The sequence below is a fragment of the Hippocampus guttulatus genome, chromosome 7, assembly GCF_054856545.1.
Source record: "Hippocampus guttulatus isolate MCC_2025c chromosome 7, RoL_Hgut_1.0, whole genome shotgun sequence".
Taxonomy (NCBI): domain Eukaryota; kingdom Metazoa; phylum Chordata; class Actinopteri; order Syngnathiformes; family Syngnathidae; genus Hippocampus; species Hippocampus guttulatus.
In genome coordinates, this window is record NC_141267.1 from 4,487,704 (window position 1) to 4,504,038 (window position 16,335).

General features: G+C 41.5%; 1 protein-coding gene across 7 annotated transcripts in view; it reads left to right on the plus strand.

Annotated features, from left to right (window-relative positions):
- The window catches only part of nek1 (NIMA-related kinase 1), a 63,792-nt gene that overhangs the window by 31,462 nt on the left and 15,995 nt on the right, over positions 1 to 16,335 (plus strand). For 5 of the 7 annotated variants that reach the window (XM_086114785.1, XM_086114787.1, XM_086114786.1 and 2 more), the window contains 14 exons: positions 3,185 to 3,357; positions 3,427 to 3,549; positions 3,633 to 3,735; positions 6,064 to 6,159; positions 6,757 to 6,840; positions 6,929 to 7,006; positions 7,315 to 7,410; positions 7,517 to 7,663; positions 7,745 to 7,786; positions 7,868 to 8,108; positions 8,427 to 8,534; positions 13,368 to 13,544; positions 13,946 to 14,140; positions 14,220 to 14,322. In XM_086114785.1, coding sequence (XP_085970911.1) covers positions 3,185 to 3,357; positions 3,427 to 3,549; positions 3,633 to 3,735; positions 6,064 to 6,159; positions 6,757 to 6,840; positions 6,929 to 7,006; positions 7,315 to 7,410; positions 7,517 to 7,663; positions 7,745 to 7,786; positions 7,868 to 8,108; positions 8,427 to 8,534; positions 13,368 to 13,544; positions 13,946 to 14,140; positions 14,220 to 14,322 — 1,766 coding nt within the window. The remainder of the gene's footprint in view (positions 1 to 3,184; positions 3,358 to 3,426; positions 3,550 to 3,632; positions 3,736 to 6,063; positions 6,160 to 6,756; positions 6,841 to 6,928; positions 7,007 to 7,314; positions 7,411 to 7,516; positions 7,664 to 7,744; positions 7,787 to 7,867; positions 8,109 to 8,426; positions 8,535 to 13,367; positions 13,545 to 13,945; positions 14,141 to 14,219; positions 14,323 to 16,335) is intronic. The other 2 variants (XM_086114788.1, XM_086114789.1) reach the window with 2 other exon arrangements.

Sequence of the window (16,335 nt, forward strand, 5' to 3'; positions counted from 1 at the left end):
TTTGGATTGTTTTGTTGGATGCATTCTTTGGTTTATGACAATGTTTGCCTGCGTGTCATACAGTTTTCTTGCTAGTTGCAAGTAACTGTCCCGTTGATCACCGATGTCTGGTAATTCTTGTGCATACTGAAGGATTTTTGTTTCCATTTGCATTGCTTCCTTGCTGGATGGTGGCTTGTCATCAGGAGTTGAATCGATGCCTTGTTTTTTAAAGTTTCGTAGATTTGTGTCTTTCCGACTCCAAGTGTCTGCTGGATCTTTTTAACTTTTTGTCCAGCCTCGCTCAAACGGATGCATTTCACTCGCTCCGCTCCAGTAGTTACAGTTCTTCTACGTTTCGATGCGATGATCTACACGACGTAAGTGAATAAAGTTAAAATCTTTCGCAATCACAGTAAAACGCACGCCAATAAAAAAATCGCTTACACGTCTTCGTTTCAAATCTGATGAATGAAAACGGCGGAGCAAATACGTTTCTTCGGTCATGTCAAGTGGGTGGTGCTTTTAAGCTAGCGCTGCGTTCTCCAGGACGTAAGTGAATAAAGTTAAAATCATTCACAATTACAGTCAAACGCACGGCAATAAAAACTCACTTACACGTCGTCGTTTACAATCTGATGATCGAAAAACTTCGAAGTGAAAACTTGTTTCAGCATTGTGTGTTTTCCGTCGCATCGGGTGGACGTTGTGTGTATTTAAGCTCCCGCAGCATTACACCTCCATCCGGGTTACGGGTAGTGGAATTTCCGCTTACGCAAGTTCCGGTAACACGTAATATCGTAGTCAAAATGTTAATGCATAGGTTTTTATTCCGGGTGAGAAGGATATTCCTTTCCATAGAATTCCGGGGATGGGAATATTTACTGTATAAAACATGTCTGATCATTGAAGGTGATATGAGGGAAAATAATAGGGTTGGACCATTTGGGATTTAGACTTCTGACATGCATTTCAGCTGTTCAAGTATACTGGATACTGCTAAGATGGGCAATCAGTACTACTGTTAGTGAAACCAGATTTTCCAGGTGACCCATATGACCATTAGCTCTGTTCTTAGTGTTGTGTTTATTCGAAAATAAATTGAAGTTTTATATTTTCTCAATTTAAATTTTTCTTTGTGTGTTTTATTTGAGAATTAATTAAAAAGTTTTTTTTCATTTTCCTACCTGTGATACAGGTAGCAAAGTGAAAATTTGACATACAGTATGTCAAATAAAGGGTTAAGTGATTGCCCCTAAAAATAAAGATGTGCCCTTCCTTTGGCAGCAATGATTTGAACACCAGCTCAGTGATATGTGGCTTTCTGTTCAGCCCGTGTATTGCTGAGCGGGCATGAAATCCACCGTGAATCCCCCGCTGAATGGAGAAAAAGTCCTTAAAAAATGGCTAACTTGGTCCACAAAAGTCATTAACAGGTCCATAAATAAAAAGCAAGTGGAAGAGCGGGAACGCTGAGCGCGATGAATTGGACAGGGAGCAGAAGAAAGCAAGCTTGTAGCATATGAAAAAACAGGAGTTGGCTAAAAAGAGAGTGAAAAAGACGGAGAGGACCAACAAGCTTTTAGCTCTTGCTAAAAAGCTTAAAATGAAGAGAAAATAAACATTTTACATCGTGAAACTGTACATAGTTGTATACTGTAAATAGACACCCAACTTATAAGATAAAATGCATTCATAGCCCATATATAGTAAACAGTTTGGGACTTCACTATCACTGTATGAGGTAAGAATCAACAGCTTTTTATCAAATTTACACAACATTTTATGAATACAAGTAATGAACAAATCTTAAATATGGCAGAGAATGTGTTTCCTTTTTCAGTTTTGATCTTTAGCATCAAATTTGAAGTTACATGTTGGTGCTCACCAGGAATGCATCACCAAAATTGCACATAGGCCTATGTCAAATTTTCACTTGAAAGAATCGTGAACAATCTATTGGGATTTTTTTCTGTGAAAGTTTCAAGTAGTGTGTACATTGAATACACATAATCTTTAGCATGTTTAGTATCAAGTGCCAATTTTGTAAGCAAATAGGGAATGGTATTTCAACAAAAATTGTAAAATTTTGTTGATAAAATTAATGGTTTTAAGGCTTTAAAATCTCTAAAACCCATTCATTAGCTTCCGGGGGCTTTGCCCCCAGACCTCCGGCTGATTTTCCGATTTTTTATTTTTTTTTCATCACTAGCCACTGTCATCCCTGCGTATTTTCCGCACTAAAAGGCGCACTGGATTATGAGGTGCACCTTCAATGAATGGCCTATTTTGTAATTTTTTTCATTTACTGGACACGCCGCACTTAAGGACGCACATCATCCACTAGATGATGACTACAATGCATCCACTAGATGGAGCTACGCTCAAGGAAATGCCGACAGAACTGTAGCAAGCCACTCGAAGCATGCCTCAGCAGTCCATAGTCCGCTTCTCTCTGCTGTGCGCGCATGAGTGTGAACGCATGTGGTTCAACCAATCAGCGCCGACGCAACCCACATCACAGATCAAAGAAGCTGTGAACAAACGACAATAGCTAAAATAGATTAGCTGTTGAGTGGCATTGCTACAGAACGATCAAATGTCAGTAAAACTTATTTATTCAAGCAGCGACACAGTTCATTTAACTAACAGCAAGTTATAACATTGACTTGTTCACAATGAACTCTCTTGTCGCTGCTCTATTTCCGTGTTCAACTGTGTAACCTGATCGCCTTAAGTTTGAACTCTGGTTGTAAGCATATCTCTCGCAAGGGGCCATTTTGGGGTCGACATATTCCTGTAATAACCATACACAAGACGCATCAGATTTTAAGGTGCGCTGTGAGCTTTTAAGAAAATGAAAGGCTTTTGGGTGCGCCTTTTAGTGCGGAGAAGACGGTACAGTCATGGTTGTTTTAAAGTGCTCTATAACCACAGTTGAATTGAATTGGCTTTTGGCAGTCTCTAGTCTTCAGCTAACCTAACATGCTTGTTTTTGGAATGTGGGAGGCTGCCGCAGTATCAATAATAATTATAATAATAAAGATCATAAATGTTTTGGTTTTTTTCGGGAGGGGGGTTCTTTTTTTGCAGAGGGAGTAAGATGCAATGCCTGCAGGTGACCCATGCAAGCACGATTGGAAGAGTTTTGTAAAGTATGGATGTAGTGTATGTGTGAAACTTGTGTTTTGTCCTCCAAACTAAGTGTTATTTAGGTGGTGGAAAGAGAGCTGCAGTTGTTGGCCCTTTTCCTGTCTCTGTAATGAGCAGAAATCCTTATGAACACTACCATTCTGCACTTGACGAAATGGCTAAACAACAATCAGACGAGGTGGGAATCAGCAGGGAGGGATCAGCTGAGCCAGGCACTCTTATTCGGTAATTTCTGATGTTTACTATCATTCGCAGTGTTAAATATGGATTGACAGTGTTGCATCTGTTTGAAAGTAATGTGCCAGCCGCTGCCGGCCCAGTGCTTCCCAATGGCTCTGCCCCACTCACAAACCCTGATGCAGTCAAAAGAGAACTACAGAGATTGCAGCACAATTCAAAACAAACCCATATGAGCAGGTATATGACCCAGCTTTATTCAATCAATGTCAGAGCCATTTAAATTTCTCTTGCTCTTTGCACTTACCGTAATATGTTTTTAGGCGAAAGAGTCACATTCCTGTTGAGCGGGCATATCAGGTTGAGGAGTTTTTACAGCGCAAAAGAGAAGCCATGCTCAACAAAGTCCGAGCCGAAGGACAGTTGGTACGTGGTTTGATGATGTACTTCACCCCATATATAATATATGCAATAGTCAACCAAATATGGCACCATGCATACTCGTTTGGTTTTCTGTTAATGCAAAAATGTACTATGTAGGCTTTCTGATATCAACATGTACAAGGATCAATGCAGTGTGAACAGCCTGCTCCTGCTGCTCCCTAACTCTCCAAAATTCAGCTCATGCTGTCACAGTAATGTAATACAAAAACCATTATTACAAGCCATAGAGCCACTGGAGCCTGAATTAAAGCACAAGGTAAAGGCCAAAATAGAAGGGGCTGTACAATTGATAGAATTGGTTACAGTATCCCTCGCTATAATGCGGTTCACCTTGCGGCTTCGCTGTTTCACGGATTTTTTTAGTGCAGTTTTTTTTTCATGCTTTTTTTTAAACAGTGAATTGTGTTCTGCATCCTGATTGGCTAAAGGACTGACCAACGTGAACAGTCTCCGCACCTCGTCTCCTCTGTACAGCTTGCCAAATTTACCTTTGCAAATTTTTGGTCTTTGGTTTCATTGTATCAGTGGCGGATGCTGGTCTGTCAAGGAGGGGAAGCTCAATTTCGGCCTAAATCATAAATTGTGTCCGTTTATATATTTGTGAATTCTACTCTCTGGTCCTTTTCAAAAAAATGAAAAGGATACCTTCACCATAAGATCGATGATTGGCTCATTTCGCAGTCAATCAATAAGAGATTCAGCCTCAGACAAATCATCCAATCATCATGCAGAAAAGCTGAGCTTCCGCCCACTGTCCATAGACTCCCAGAGACGCTGAGCGTCCAGTGGGCGGGACAAAACCAGCATTTATCCAATGACTCATCTCGTTTCAATGCATTGGGACAACCTACACTGAACTCTCTCGACACGCAGCGTCCGCGCAGTCGACGCTCAGCGTCCACACAGTTTAAAGCACAGTGAAGCTGTGGGATTGAATGAGGAGAGAGTCGTGTCGTAACCAGCAATAAGAAGCTGCTTCGGAACAAAAGTTGAGTGCGTTGTCATGCATATTTAGTCAATGACATGTCCGCACAATTGTACGTACACACATACACACACTTACTTTTTGACATTTTAGGGGAAGCTGAGCTTCCCTTGCGGTCTTAGAGCAATCGCCTCTGCATTGTATACATAGTTCAGTATTGTATAATAACTGTAAAAAATACAGCTTACTATCAAGTACCAAGTACAACTTTATTGTCAAATATGCTATATGTGAAACATACAGCACATTTGAAATTTCGTCCCTCTCACAATTTTTTGCTTTTTTTTTTTTTTTTAAATAAATCCTACTTCACGGATTTCACTTATCACTGGTTCTTTTTGGAATGTAACGTAACCCCTGCGATAAACAAGGTTTTACTGTACTTTACAAATGTTGCGGTTTCAAATGATAACAGAACTACAAAACCCCAATTCCAATGCATTTGGAAACATAACTAAAAACAAAATTCAATGATTTGCAAATCCTTTTCTCAACCTATATTCAGTTCAATAGACTACAAAGACAAGGTATTTAAAATTTAAACTAAATACAGAAGACAAAAACAACAGAAAAGCAGACCTCTTGAAGAACTCTTGCAGACAGCTGCCAATCATTCATGATGCTCTCACACGTGCAATTTACCCTAGCACTAACTTGCCCCCGGACTATCACAGATGCTGGCTTTTGCACTTTGTCTTTTTAAAAGTCAGAATGTTCCTTTTTCTGTGGCCTGGAGAACACAATTCCCAAAATAATTTGCGCCTACCCCTGCCCCCCACACCTTGTCATATCTTGTCTTTGAGCTGTATTAAACTGAATATAGTTTGAAAATAATTTACAAATAATTGTTTTGCTTTTATTGACATTTTACACAATGTCCAACTTCAATTCGGCAAAATTTAATAAGGCATCTTTTAAAATCCAAGTGATGAGCTGGAAAATACTGAAAGCTCAAAAACAGGCATGTCCAGCTCCGGGCCTGGAGGGCCACTGTCCTGCCTGTTTTCCAGCTCTCTGGGCTGCAACACACCTGATTCAGATGATCGGCTCATCAGCCAGCTCTAAAGCAGCATGCGAACGATCTTGATTATTTAAATCAGGTGTGTTGCTCCTGGGAGAGATAGAAAACAGGCGGGACAGCCCCCTTGAGGACCGACTTTGGACACCCCTGCTCTAAAATCACAACTTAGCTGATTACTCTCTGTAATTGTTACTTGCATCACAGTTTGAAAGAAATCATTGACATTTGTTTAAAAAGCCCCAAGTTGAAAGTATTGTAGCGCAAATTAAAGGGATGTCAGCTTTAACTTCTGGTTGAATTGAAGGGTAAACAGGGTACTCAGCAATACGGGGCGGCAATCTCTGAAGGCCAAGTTGGTTCAGCTCGGTTTACAAGGCCCCAAGTCAACAAAGAGGAGGAGGTAGGAGCATGAGCCAAAACAGTCATTTTCCAGCTACCACCCAACACATCTGGCATGGCTTGTCTTCCATCATACATCCTCGCTTCCATACGTGTGACTCAACAACATTTCAACCAAGAAACTGAGATGCTTTCACAACTATTCTTACACATTTCATATCCCGCTTTTATGATTTTAGCCCAAAAATAAATTCAATCATGTTTTTGTCTCCTCTTCAGTTCTGGTTTTGTCCTATTGAGTTCATGTTCTGTTTTCAGTTGTGTTTTGGAACTGTTTTGCTATGAACATACTGTACATATTTACACTTTTTTAGAGTTTGGTTGTTTGGCTGTTGATCTTATTTAATGAAGTCCAGTCCTAGAGAGCCGGTATCCTGGAGGTTTTATACAGTATGTCTCCCTTCTCCAACACACCTGATTCAAGTGATCAGTTCATCAGCAAGCTCTGATGAAGTTGGCTAGCGATCCTGATCATTTGAATCAGATGTGTTGGAGCAGAGAGCCATATAAAACATCAAGGCTATCGGCCCTCGAGAACTGGAGTTGCTCACCCCTGATTCATACTGTATCCCCCATTATAATTTACATATGTTGTCAGGAATACTTAACAAGACTCAGACAGATCCGCTTGCAGAATTTCAATGAGCGCCAGCAGATCAAAGCCAGACTTAGGGGAGAAAAGGTATGTTGATTATATAGACATTTTTACGTGAGATAATTAATTCGAGCTCTTCAGATTTGAAAATATTTTACTCTCTAATGTGTTTCAGTATGATAGTGATGGTTCAGACAGTCAGGAGTCATCTGAGGAGGCTGAACTGAGGAGGAAAAAGATAGTGGCTTTTAAAGTGAGTCCGTTTGGAGTGAAATAAAACTAAAGATTGTTGATGCTGAGATGATTGTTTAAACTCAGGAAGAGTTAATTGAACAATGATGAAAGGGCCAATTTATGACAATTTGGGAGTGGATTTTGAAATGAACATCGATATGGTTTCAAAAATCAATTGAAATGTTATTAATAATTTAAATGCATTTTCCTTAGACGTTAGCATTTTTTTTTCCAGTTCCAAAGAAGTTAGACTCTTTCAGCTCCAGTCTTAAAAATACAAGAATCACTTTTAGATAAACCATTTAGAAATGATGATGTACATTCCAGGCCCAAGCTAATGCCCGTGCTGCTTTACTAAAAGAGCAACTAGAAAGGAAGCGAAGAGAGGCTAATGAAAGAGAAAAGAAGGCATGGGATGACCATGTAAGTACTTTCACTCCGTTTTCTTCTGTGCAATGGCTTGGAGATATCTATATGTGTACCCAGTAGAAACCCAGTCTAATCTTGGTGCATCTATCAATTATGGAAGATTGCAGCTCAGGAAGACAGCGTTTGCATGGCAGCCGTACCACCTACCTCTCAACCTACAATTGTCAAAACTTCGTCAGCCTTGCCAGAATCTGAACCCCCGACTCCTGTTATCTCCATGACTGTTGCCCTGAATAATGTTGGAGCGGTTAGTATACATATCAAACAACACTGCAAACTATTGCTCCCTTGTCCTATTCCGTTCAGATTTGCACTTTGTGTTTTGCAGAATGCTCCATTGAAAGAGAATCTGTCTGGCATAGTCAGTCAGGTGTGTTTATTTGTGATCATTATTTTTCAGAAGTTTGCATTTTGAGAGATTACAATTACGTATTTTTCCCCCCTGGGTTAGAGTGAGAAGAAGCAGATCTTGAACAGGCTTAATCAGAATCTAAAAGCTCCGAGCCCTGTGGATGATGTGTTGGAGTCGGCACCCACTGCACCAAAAGAGGAGATCCTTGCTTCCCAACAGAAACTGCTTGAAACAGAGAATCTTCCTTCCATGGAAGAACGAAAGAAATGGGATCCAGCAGAACTGCCTGTACTTCCTACCTCTCAGCCAACCCTGGAAGACTTCTGTACTACTGCATCCAGTGAGTTAATAAGACCAAACAAATTCATTTCCATGTAATCGCTCTTTGTGTTGTGTAACACATAATATACAGCAGAGTGTAATGTGACTGTAAAGTATAATAATTTACGATCACATGAGACTAATACTGTATATATGTATAAAATATTTGAACCTTGACTTTATGATCTTTGTTTGCAAGTCTTCATTATCTGTTGTTGCTGCCTTTTTACATGATCACTCATAGAAAATGTTAGTGCTTCTGTCTTACTGTGAGTTTAATGAAAAATGTATTTTATTTGTTCCCCTGATATTCACCTGGCTGCTTCACTGTCTCCAGGAGATAGCCCACCTTCTGGTGGAGACAGGAAGAAATGGGATGGGGGACTTCCATTTGTCTTCTCTGTTGCCCAACAAACTCTCGAGGAGACATGCATTCCAACAATCGGTGAGTTACTGTCAAATCTCTATTCACGCTACATGGTTCAAGTGAACCAATTCTCTTGCGGGGTTTTCGTAAATGTACTTTTAATCCTAACCTTTCAAAGACACGTCACAAAGATCAATTCAGTCATCGCTCACAAGTGTACTTATAGCAGTCTACACAGCATAAAGTCACTTAATTATTTGGTATGGAAAGTTCACCTGACTCCGATCACTTTTTCTCAGGCATGGTGTGGCAGGTTGTTTCTGAAGCAGGAGCTCTTTTTTATCACCATCTTTCATTTTATGAACTTCCTGGCAAGCTCAGTTGCACGATGCACAAGGAACTTCACACCTCTCTCCTTCACTCTGATGCATGTCTGATACATTGAAGCACATGAGCGTTCTGCTGTGTTGATCATGTTAGAAAATACAGAGACTGGCTGGCCATCTTCATCTTCCGGAATGCACTATCACACCTTCTCATCAAAGCTGTCCATCCCACACTTCATGGTGTTGTTGTTAAAGACAGTGTTAGCCTTTCTCTTGCTATTATTCCCAGTCTCAACTTTGCTGTGCAACGTGCTAAATTGGCAGAGCTTTTTTTAAATTTTATTTTAATATTTTTGTAGATAGAACAAGAAACGTGTAGCCTCATTTTTATATTATTATATTAGCAGCGTCCTCCTGAAATGCACCAACCAAAGGCACCACAGACAAATATAAACCGCATGAAAATATATCACTCACCATGCCACTAAATCATCCGCATTTTGTGCAGAGCTGGCTTCGTGCATTATTTCTTTTGTAGTCACTTTTCAAAATAAAATGTTTTTCACCCATTTACAGTTGCAAGAAAAACTATGTGAACCCTTCGGAATTACCTGGATTTTCTGCTTAAATTGGTCATTAAATGTGTTCTGATCTTCATCGTCTGCTTGAACTAATACCACACAAACAATTATATGTTTTTTTATTGAACACTGTGTAAACATTCACAGTGTGAGGTGGGAAAAGTATGTGAAGTAGTGATGGGTCCAGCGACACCGATTCGTTGACGCATGCATCGGGCTCACAGAGCAATCCACGTGTCGGTGCATATGCTGCTTCATTACATCACGTGACCGGCGCAGTCTAGACTGCATCGGCTGCGTCGACACAGTCCAGGCTGCTTGGCACAGTCCAGGCTGCGCCGCTCAGTCCAGGGGGCGTCGACTCAGTGCAGGGGGCGTTGACGCAGCAAAAGCCCGCACAGTGTAACTAAGGAAGTGCGTCTGGCGACACGATGCCGACTGCCGAAACAAGCCAGACCTCACCCTCGCTCGAATAAAAATATATGTTTGGGCAATACGGAAAACACACTGATTATCAGAAAAAATGTGCCCGTCTGACTTCGAGCGTCATGTCGGCTGTCATATAATAGGCTATTATTATATGAGAAGTGCTTTATAAACGTTTGTACTGTACGTCATACTCCAGTTGATTGAGAGGTCCCGCCTATTAGGGGGAGTTCCAGAAAGTGACTCCGAGTGAGCACACCGCATGTTTGATGACTCTGCCACGTTGTTATTAAAAGTCGCATAAAACGTAAACCTTGTCTGCTGACCATCATTACATCGGCTAGGCTAGCTTAGCTGTTGTAGTTCAAAGCTTAATATGTGGCGTGGGTTGGGTTGCAGCCGCGAGTACGTACGCACGCACAGCAGAGAGCAGCAGACTATCGACTGCTGAGACGCGCTTTACTCAAGTGACGTTGCTACAGTGCGTGCATATTATGGAGCAGCTTCCGGACAAACACAAATTGTCCGCCGTGTAGAGCCATTTTGATCTCCTTTTGGAGAATAAGGTATTTATTAAAATTTCCTTGTCTCACCAAGTGCCTCTCGGATTTATGACATGTCTTATTCCATTATTTGTGTGTGTGTGTGTTCTCCACAACAGGGGAAATAGCATGCATTAAACGCAACAGACTGAAATTTAAAACACTGGAGCATCTTATTTTTCTAAATCAAGATTTGTGAAGACAAAGCCCACAAGCATCCTCATTCACATGATTTTCACATTATTGAAACACATTGAATGATACAATATGAATGCATGGATGTGAATGATATTGTCAAGGTCATCTTTATTGTCAAATATGCTTTATGTATGACATGCAGCATAGATGAAATTTCTTCCTCCCAATCCTCAGTGCAAATATGCATGCAAACATGGTGTGCATTAAACGCACACAGCTAAGAAAGGATAGCGGCTACACTGTATAAAAAAGACATATGTAATCTGAACAGTATAAACAGTAGAGACGATATAAACAGCATAAACAATGGTGCTTGTGGCTATTGTAGGTAGAGTGAGGTTGTGCATTGTATACACTTCATCATCAAATCAGTCAGTTCCGTCTGTCAAGTGGGTGGGCTGCAGGGATTTTGAAGGTCCAGCAGGTGGCAGTGGTCAGCGACACAGTATCAGCACAGTATCAACACAGTGTGTCATTGTGTCGACACGCCTCATGAGGCCTCATGGACCCATCACTAGTTCACATTGTGAACCCCTAGTGTCACGTAGCGTGGTGGTGGTGGACCCCAAAAAAAGCAGGCAAGAGGGAGGAGCAGGGTGTATTTCAAGAAGTGTCTTGATAAAACACAGAAAACTAAATCCTAAACAAAGAAAGTCCAAAGTATCAAACAAAAACCATGACTGAAGCTCAAAACTATCAATAACAGAAATATGACCAAAAACATGACCTAAACATGACAAACAAACAAACATGACAGCAGCAAAGAGCAATAGCACAATGACCCGACCATGAGTGGTCGGGCTGGCAGTCCTTTTAAAGCACTAATTACATAATGACCAACAGGTGTGCAGCTGCAGTGAGAACCCTACAGTGCCACCTGTTGGTCAAACAGAATCATGACACTTAGGCTAATGAGCAAATTGGAGTCAGAAGTCAGCAACCTGGAGTCCAATCAATGAGAAGAGATTGAAGATGTTGAGTAAACCTGCCCTGCCCTATAAAAAATATATAAAAAACAACAACAAAAAACCCCCCACCATTTTGGAATTTGCTACTCAAGGCGCATCGTCTGATGTGAACTATGCCTCACACAAAGAGCTCTCAGAATACCTACGATTAAGGGTCGTTGACATGCATAAAACTGGTAAGGGTTAAAAGCCTTGATGTCCATCAGTCCACGCTGAGACTAATAATCTATAAATGGAAAAAGTTCAGTACTGTTGCTACTCAAACTAGGAGTGGCCGTCCTATGAAGATGCCTGCAAGAGCACATTGCAAAATGCTCAGAGAATCCTAGAGTGTCAAAGACTTACAACAATCTCTGGCATATGTCAACATCTCTGTGGAGGAATCTGCAATACGCATAACACTGAACAAGAATGGAGTTCATGGGAGGACACCACGAGGGAAGCCACTGCTGTCAAAAAAACCATTGCTGCATGTTTGAAATTTGCAAAGGTTCCCCAGCACTACTGGCAAAATATTGTGTGGACAGATGAATCCAAAGCTGAGTTGTTTGGAAGGAACACACAACACTATGTATGGAGAAAAACAAGCACAGCACACAAACATCTAAACCTCATCCCAACTGTATAAAGTATGGTGGAGGGGGCATCATGGTTTGGGGCTGCCCGGCTAACTCAGGACCTGGACAGATTGCTGTCATTGAAGGAAAAATGAATTCCCAAGTTTACCAAGACATTTTGCTCAAAAGCTTAAGGCCATCTGTCCACCAATTGAAGTTCAACAGAAGATGGATGATGAAACAGGACAATGCATGCTTAATGTTTACACGGTGTGTTCAATAAAAATACATTAAAACATATTTTTTGCATGGTAATAGTTCAAGCAGACTGTGTTTGTCTATTTTGTGACATGAAGATCAGAACACATGACCAATTTATGCACAAATCTAGGTTATTCCCAAGGGGTCACATTTTTTTTTTCTTGTAACTGCATATAAATAAACTGGGAGTACTGTAAGTTTTTTATTCTTTCATCTGTGCGACCCCTTGTGGCCCGGTCCAATGTAGCCTACAGCCCGGTGGTTATGGACCAAGGCATTCCAATTTTATTTTTGGAAAGCTGCAGTTGTATTTCTTAGGTGGTTGCAAGTTTTGTAACATCCACATTTGTGATTAGATGAGTGAGTTGAGGGGTAGAGACTGTCAAAGGATGAAAAGTGAGTGTCTGGCCACTGTCATCGGGATGAAGGCTGCTCTTCAGGGCCGTCGCTCCCTATATGCAGAGGACACACAGTCACCATCATACATGAGGGTCTCACTTGCAGAGGGGTGCATCGTGATGGCATTGGGTGAACATTTCACTTTTACATATGATAATATCCAGATCTTTGCTTTTACAAGTCAGTGACATGGCTGGGAAGTCATTGTTTGTTGTGTGGGCCAGAGTCATGGTTTAAAAAAAAAAACGGAATACATACAGTACATCATCGCGTGCACGTTCGCATGTACATGTGTCACATTACAGTGTTTGTGCTTGCTTGCTCACGTACACTGACATGCTTCCCTCAACACATTTCATTCGTATGGCCGGTAAAAATGCCAAAGACAGTTTTTCATGCCAGCCCAACCATGCTTGCATGAGAACCATACGCCCCAGGAATATGCACTTTCTCATTCAAATATCCGTCAATAAGTAAGTTTTTGCTACTTTGCATATTGAGGTATTTTATGCAGTTATGGTATCAAAGTTAAAATGTTGGTATCGTGACAACATTACAAAGAAGATGGAAGAATATAAATTAATATGCAGCACAAATCCATTTTAAGAGCGGGATTAGATTCCCTGATAAAATGTGTTTGTTTACATTCTCAGAACAAACAGTGGGTGAGGTGGTACAGATGGGTGTGCTCCAGGGTGAAGGTCAAAGGAAGCTTTGGGGAGTGAGTCCAGACTGTCAGATACTCAAAGTACTTCATGAGGCAAAGGTTCAGCCACTCACCCAGCTGTTGGAAACAGTCAGTGTCTGCAAAGAGGCTTCCCCAAGCCCTGGTTTGTATACACTCCCACTTGAAAAAGCACATGGGGTTTCAATTCCATCGGAATTCCAAGGCCAATGCTGATGAAAACATTTGCGAGATCATCATAAATTAGATCATTATAATTACTCCGAGTCAATGGCTGTCTTCTTAGTTACTGTATTTTTGTTAAACATCTTTATATCAGTTTCAGTTTGGGTTTGTTATCACTCCAATAAATTAGCACTCCATTTACGAACAGTTGAAACCAATAGGCTTGTGGGTGTGTCTGTGAGGTCTGTCAAAATCCTTTTTTTTTTTTTATTAATAAAAATTCAATCTTAGAAATGGATATCCACTGTCTATGACAATGCTTTTTTGCCTATACGTTTGAGCTGTAAATTCACTTCCTGAAGTCAACCAACCTCTTCTCAGATGAGCCAAACCAGATTGTCGCAGAGCATGAAATGAGTACACCTGAAGAGGACATGAGCTCAAAGGATGGCACACCTGCCGTTATTGAAGTTCAGGTACAGACGGAATATGTTGCTACAACAGAGGTCTCGCACCCAGAAAATGCAAGTGAAATAGAAGGACACACAAAGCCATCTAGTATTGCAGAGATCCAGGGTGAGTATTTCGTTTGATCATAGCTCGGCTGTTTAGTCAAAGTGGATTGCTGGTACAAATACAGTCTGCGTATTGTCAGATCCAGAGGATGTTGAATCAATGGTATTGGAGGACGTTCCTAAAGCATCACACACTTCATTGGAGCTGCATCACGCATGGGCGAAGCAAGACCAACCGCCACTGTAAGTATCCATCTTTTTAAAACTATTAATTCTGATTGTTTTCCAGTCCTGTTATTTGTTGAAAATGTTCAATGTTGTCACTGATGGTGTAGTGCAGGAGTGGCCAACCTGCGGCTCGCAAGCAGCATGCGGCTCTTTGGCCGGTTCAATGCGGCTCCCGGGCTTTCACACGACAAGCGTCGAAAACGCCTTGGCAGTGGCGCTGCCATTCAGAAAAGGCGCTAAAGACACAGAACGTACAACGTCAGCCTATCACCAGTCCCGTGACTTTATTGACATAGAGGGCAACCAATCAGATGACTGAATCACCGCAACGCGCAGACAATGGCGCTAAGTGCTAGTCAGCGAATTGCTTCTGATTTTAAGGCAGGGGGCCCCAATACGTCGTTCGCAAACGACCGGGAGCCAGCGGACTGGTCCCAAGTTGACTGCAAGGGGTGGGAGGGGGAAATGGATGGGAAAAAAATATATTTTCGTGTTTGTGTCTTGAGCTTTCGTTCATGTTCGGGCCATTCCGGCTGTTGCTCATCGTGGCGTGAGTGCATATGTGCGCGAGTGCATGGTTGGGCACCGGCGTGCGTGCGTGTGTGTCTATGCTTTCATGTGCACAATCGGGTCAATCGTGGGAAGTTGGTTGCTTCAAAAATTGATCTTTGGGCAAAATGGTGTGTGTGTGTGAGCGTGTGCGCACGTGCGAGGACGGGATGCCCATGTGTATGACGTGGCTCTTTGCAGTAACACGGTAAAAAAATTGGCTCTTAGTCTCTGACTGGTTGGCCACCCCTGGTGTAGTGGTACACTTGCCTGTCTTGTGTGCGGGCAGCGTGGGATCAGTTTCCACTCGGTGGCAGTGTGATTATGGATGTGGACGGTTGTCAGTCTCTATATGTGCCCTGCGACTGACTGGCGACCAAAGTCAGCTGGGATAGGCTCCAGCAACTCCCCGCAACCCTCTTCAGGATAAGCGGTGTTGAAAATGGATGGATGTTCAATGTTTTCTGACATTGCATGTGCAATATTAGTATATTATAGTAATATTATACAGATGATTTAAATTAGTTTTTAGCAGCACTCTTTCTTGTGATTTGCTTTAAAATGATAGGTAGTAAGTGTTTGGATGCAGGTGGCGTAATGCGATTTTGGCAAATTTGATCGAAGTGCAGGCAGACAGATCCTGAGCTCAGCTGAAGTGTAATGGCTGTATTTCATTCATAAATATCACAACAGTGTACATTGAACGCTCGGAATCATTGTAGAAGTCAATTAATTCAATGCAATGTTATTATCATCTTTTTTTATACTTATTAAAACACCTTCCATGGGCCGTGGCTCAGCTATCTCTGTATTTTGAGGTTTCTGTTCCCTCACCTTCATCTTGACAGTGCCCCATATATTTTCAATGGAGATCAAGTCAAGATAGTTTGCTGCGCCCCCCTCCCCCCAGGTATTCTCATGTTTGTGTATGTATGTCATGTTTGAATACAGTTCAATGTGAACCAAGATTTCATGGCTGTTCCACAGTATGTTAGCAACGTCTGTTGGTGAAGGTCTGAGACAACAAGCAGTTGAGAACAGACCAGTTACGTGTATGTACAGTACATGCACCTTGATTGAGTCAGCATATACAAAGCCTCCGAGTCACGTCAGCTGTGTGTTCAGCATGCAGGGAAACCTTCTTTCTTGTGCATCAACATGAAATAACGTGTCTTTCCACAATATAGGTGCCGAAATAGCTCTAGTTTTTAATTTTATTTTATACTGTAAATAAATTTTTGAAAAAAACAACAACAAAACCCCGCCAAAGCTGAAAAACGAAGTGCGAATCTGTTAGGGATCACTCTACTGTTATCCCATTGCTATGAAATCAGATATCGGTAGGTTTGGCTTTGTGGCTGGGTGCCAAACCCTGCTGAAAAATAAAATCATTGTCTCCAAAAAGCCCCTTGGCGTGAAGCATCAGGTGCTCTAAAATTCTTGGTTGACAGCTGCGTTAACTGTGGACTTCATAAAAGA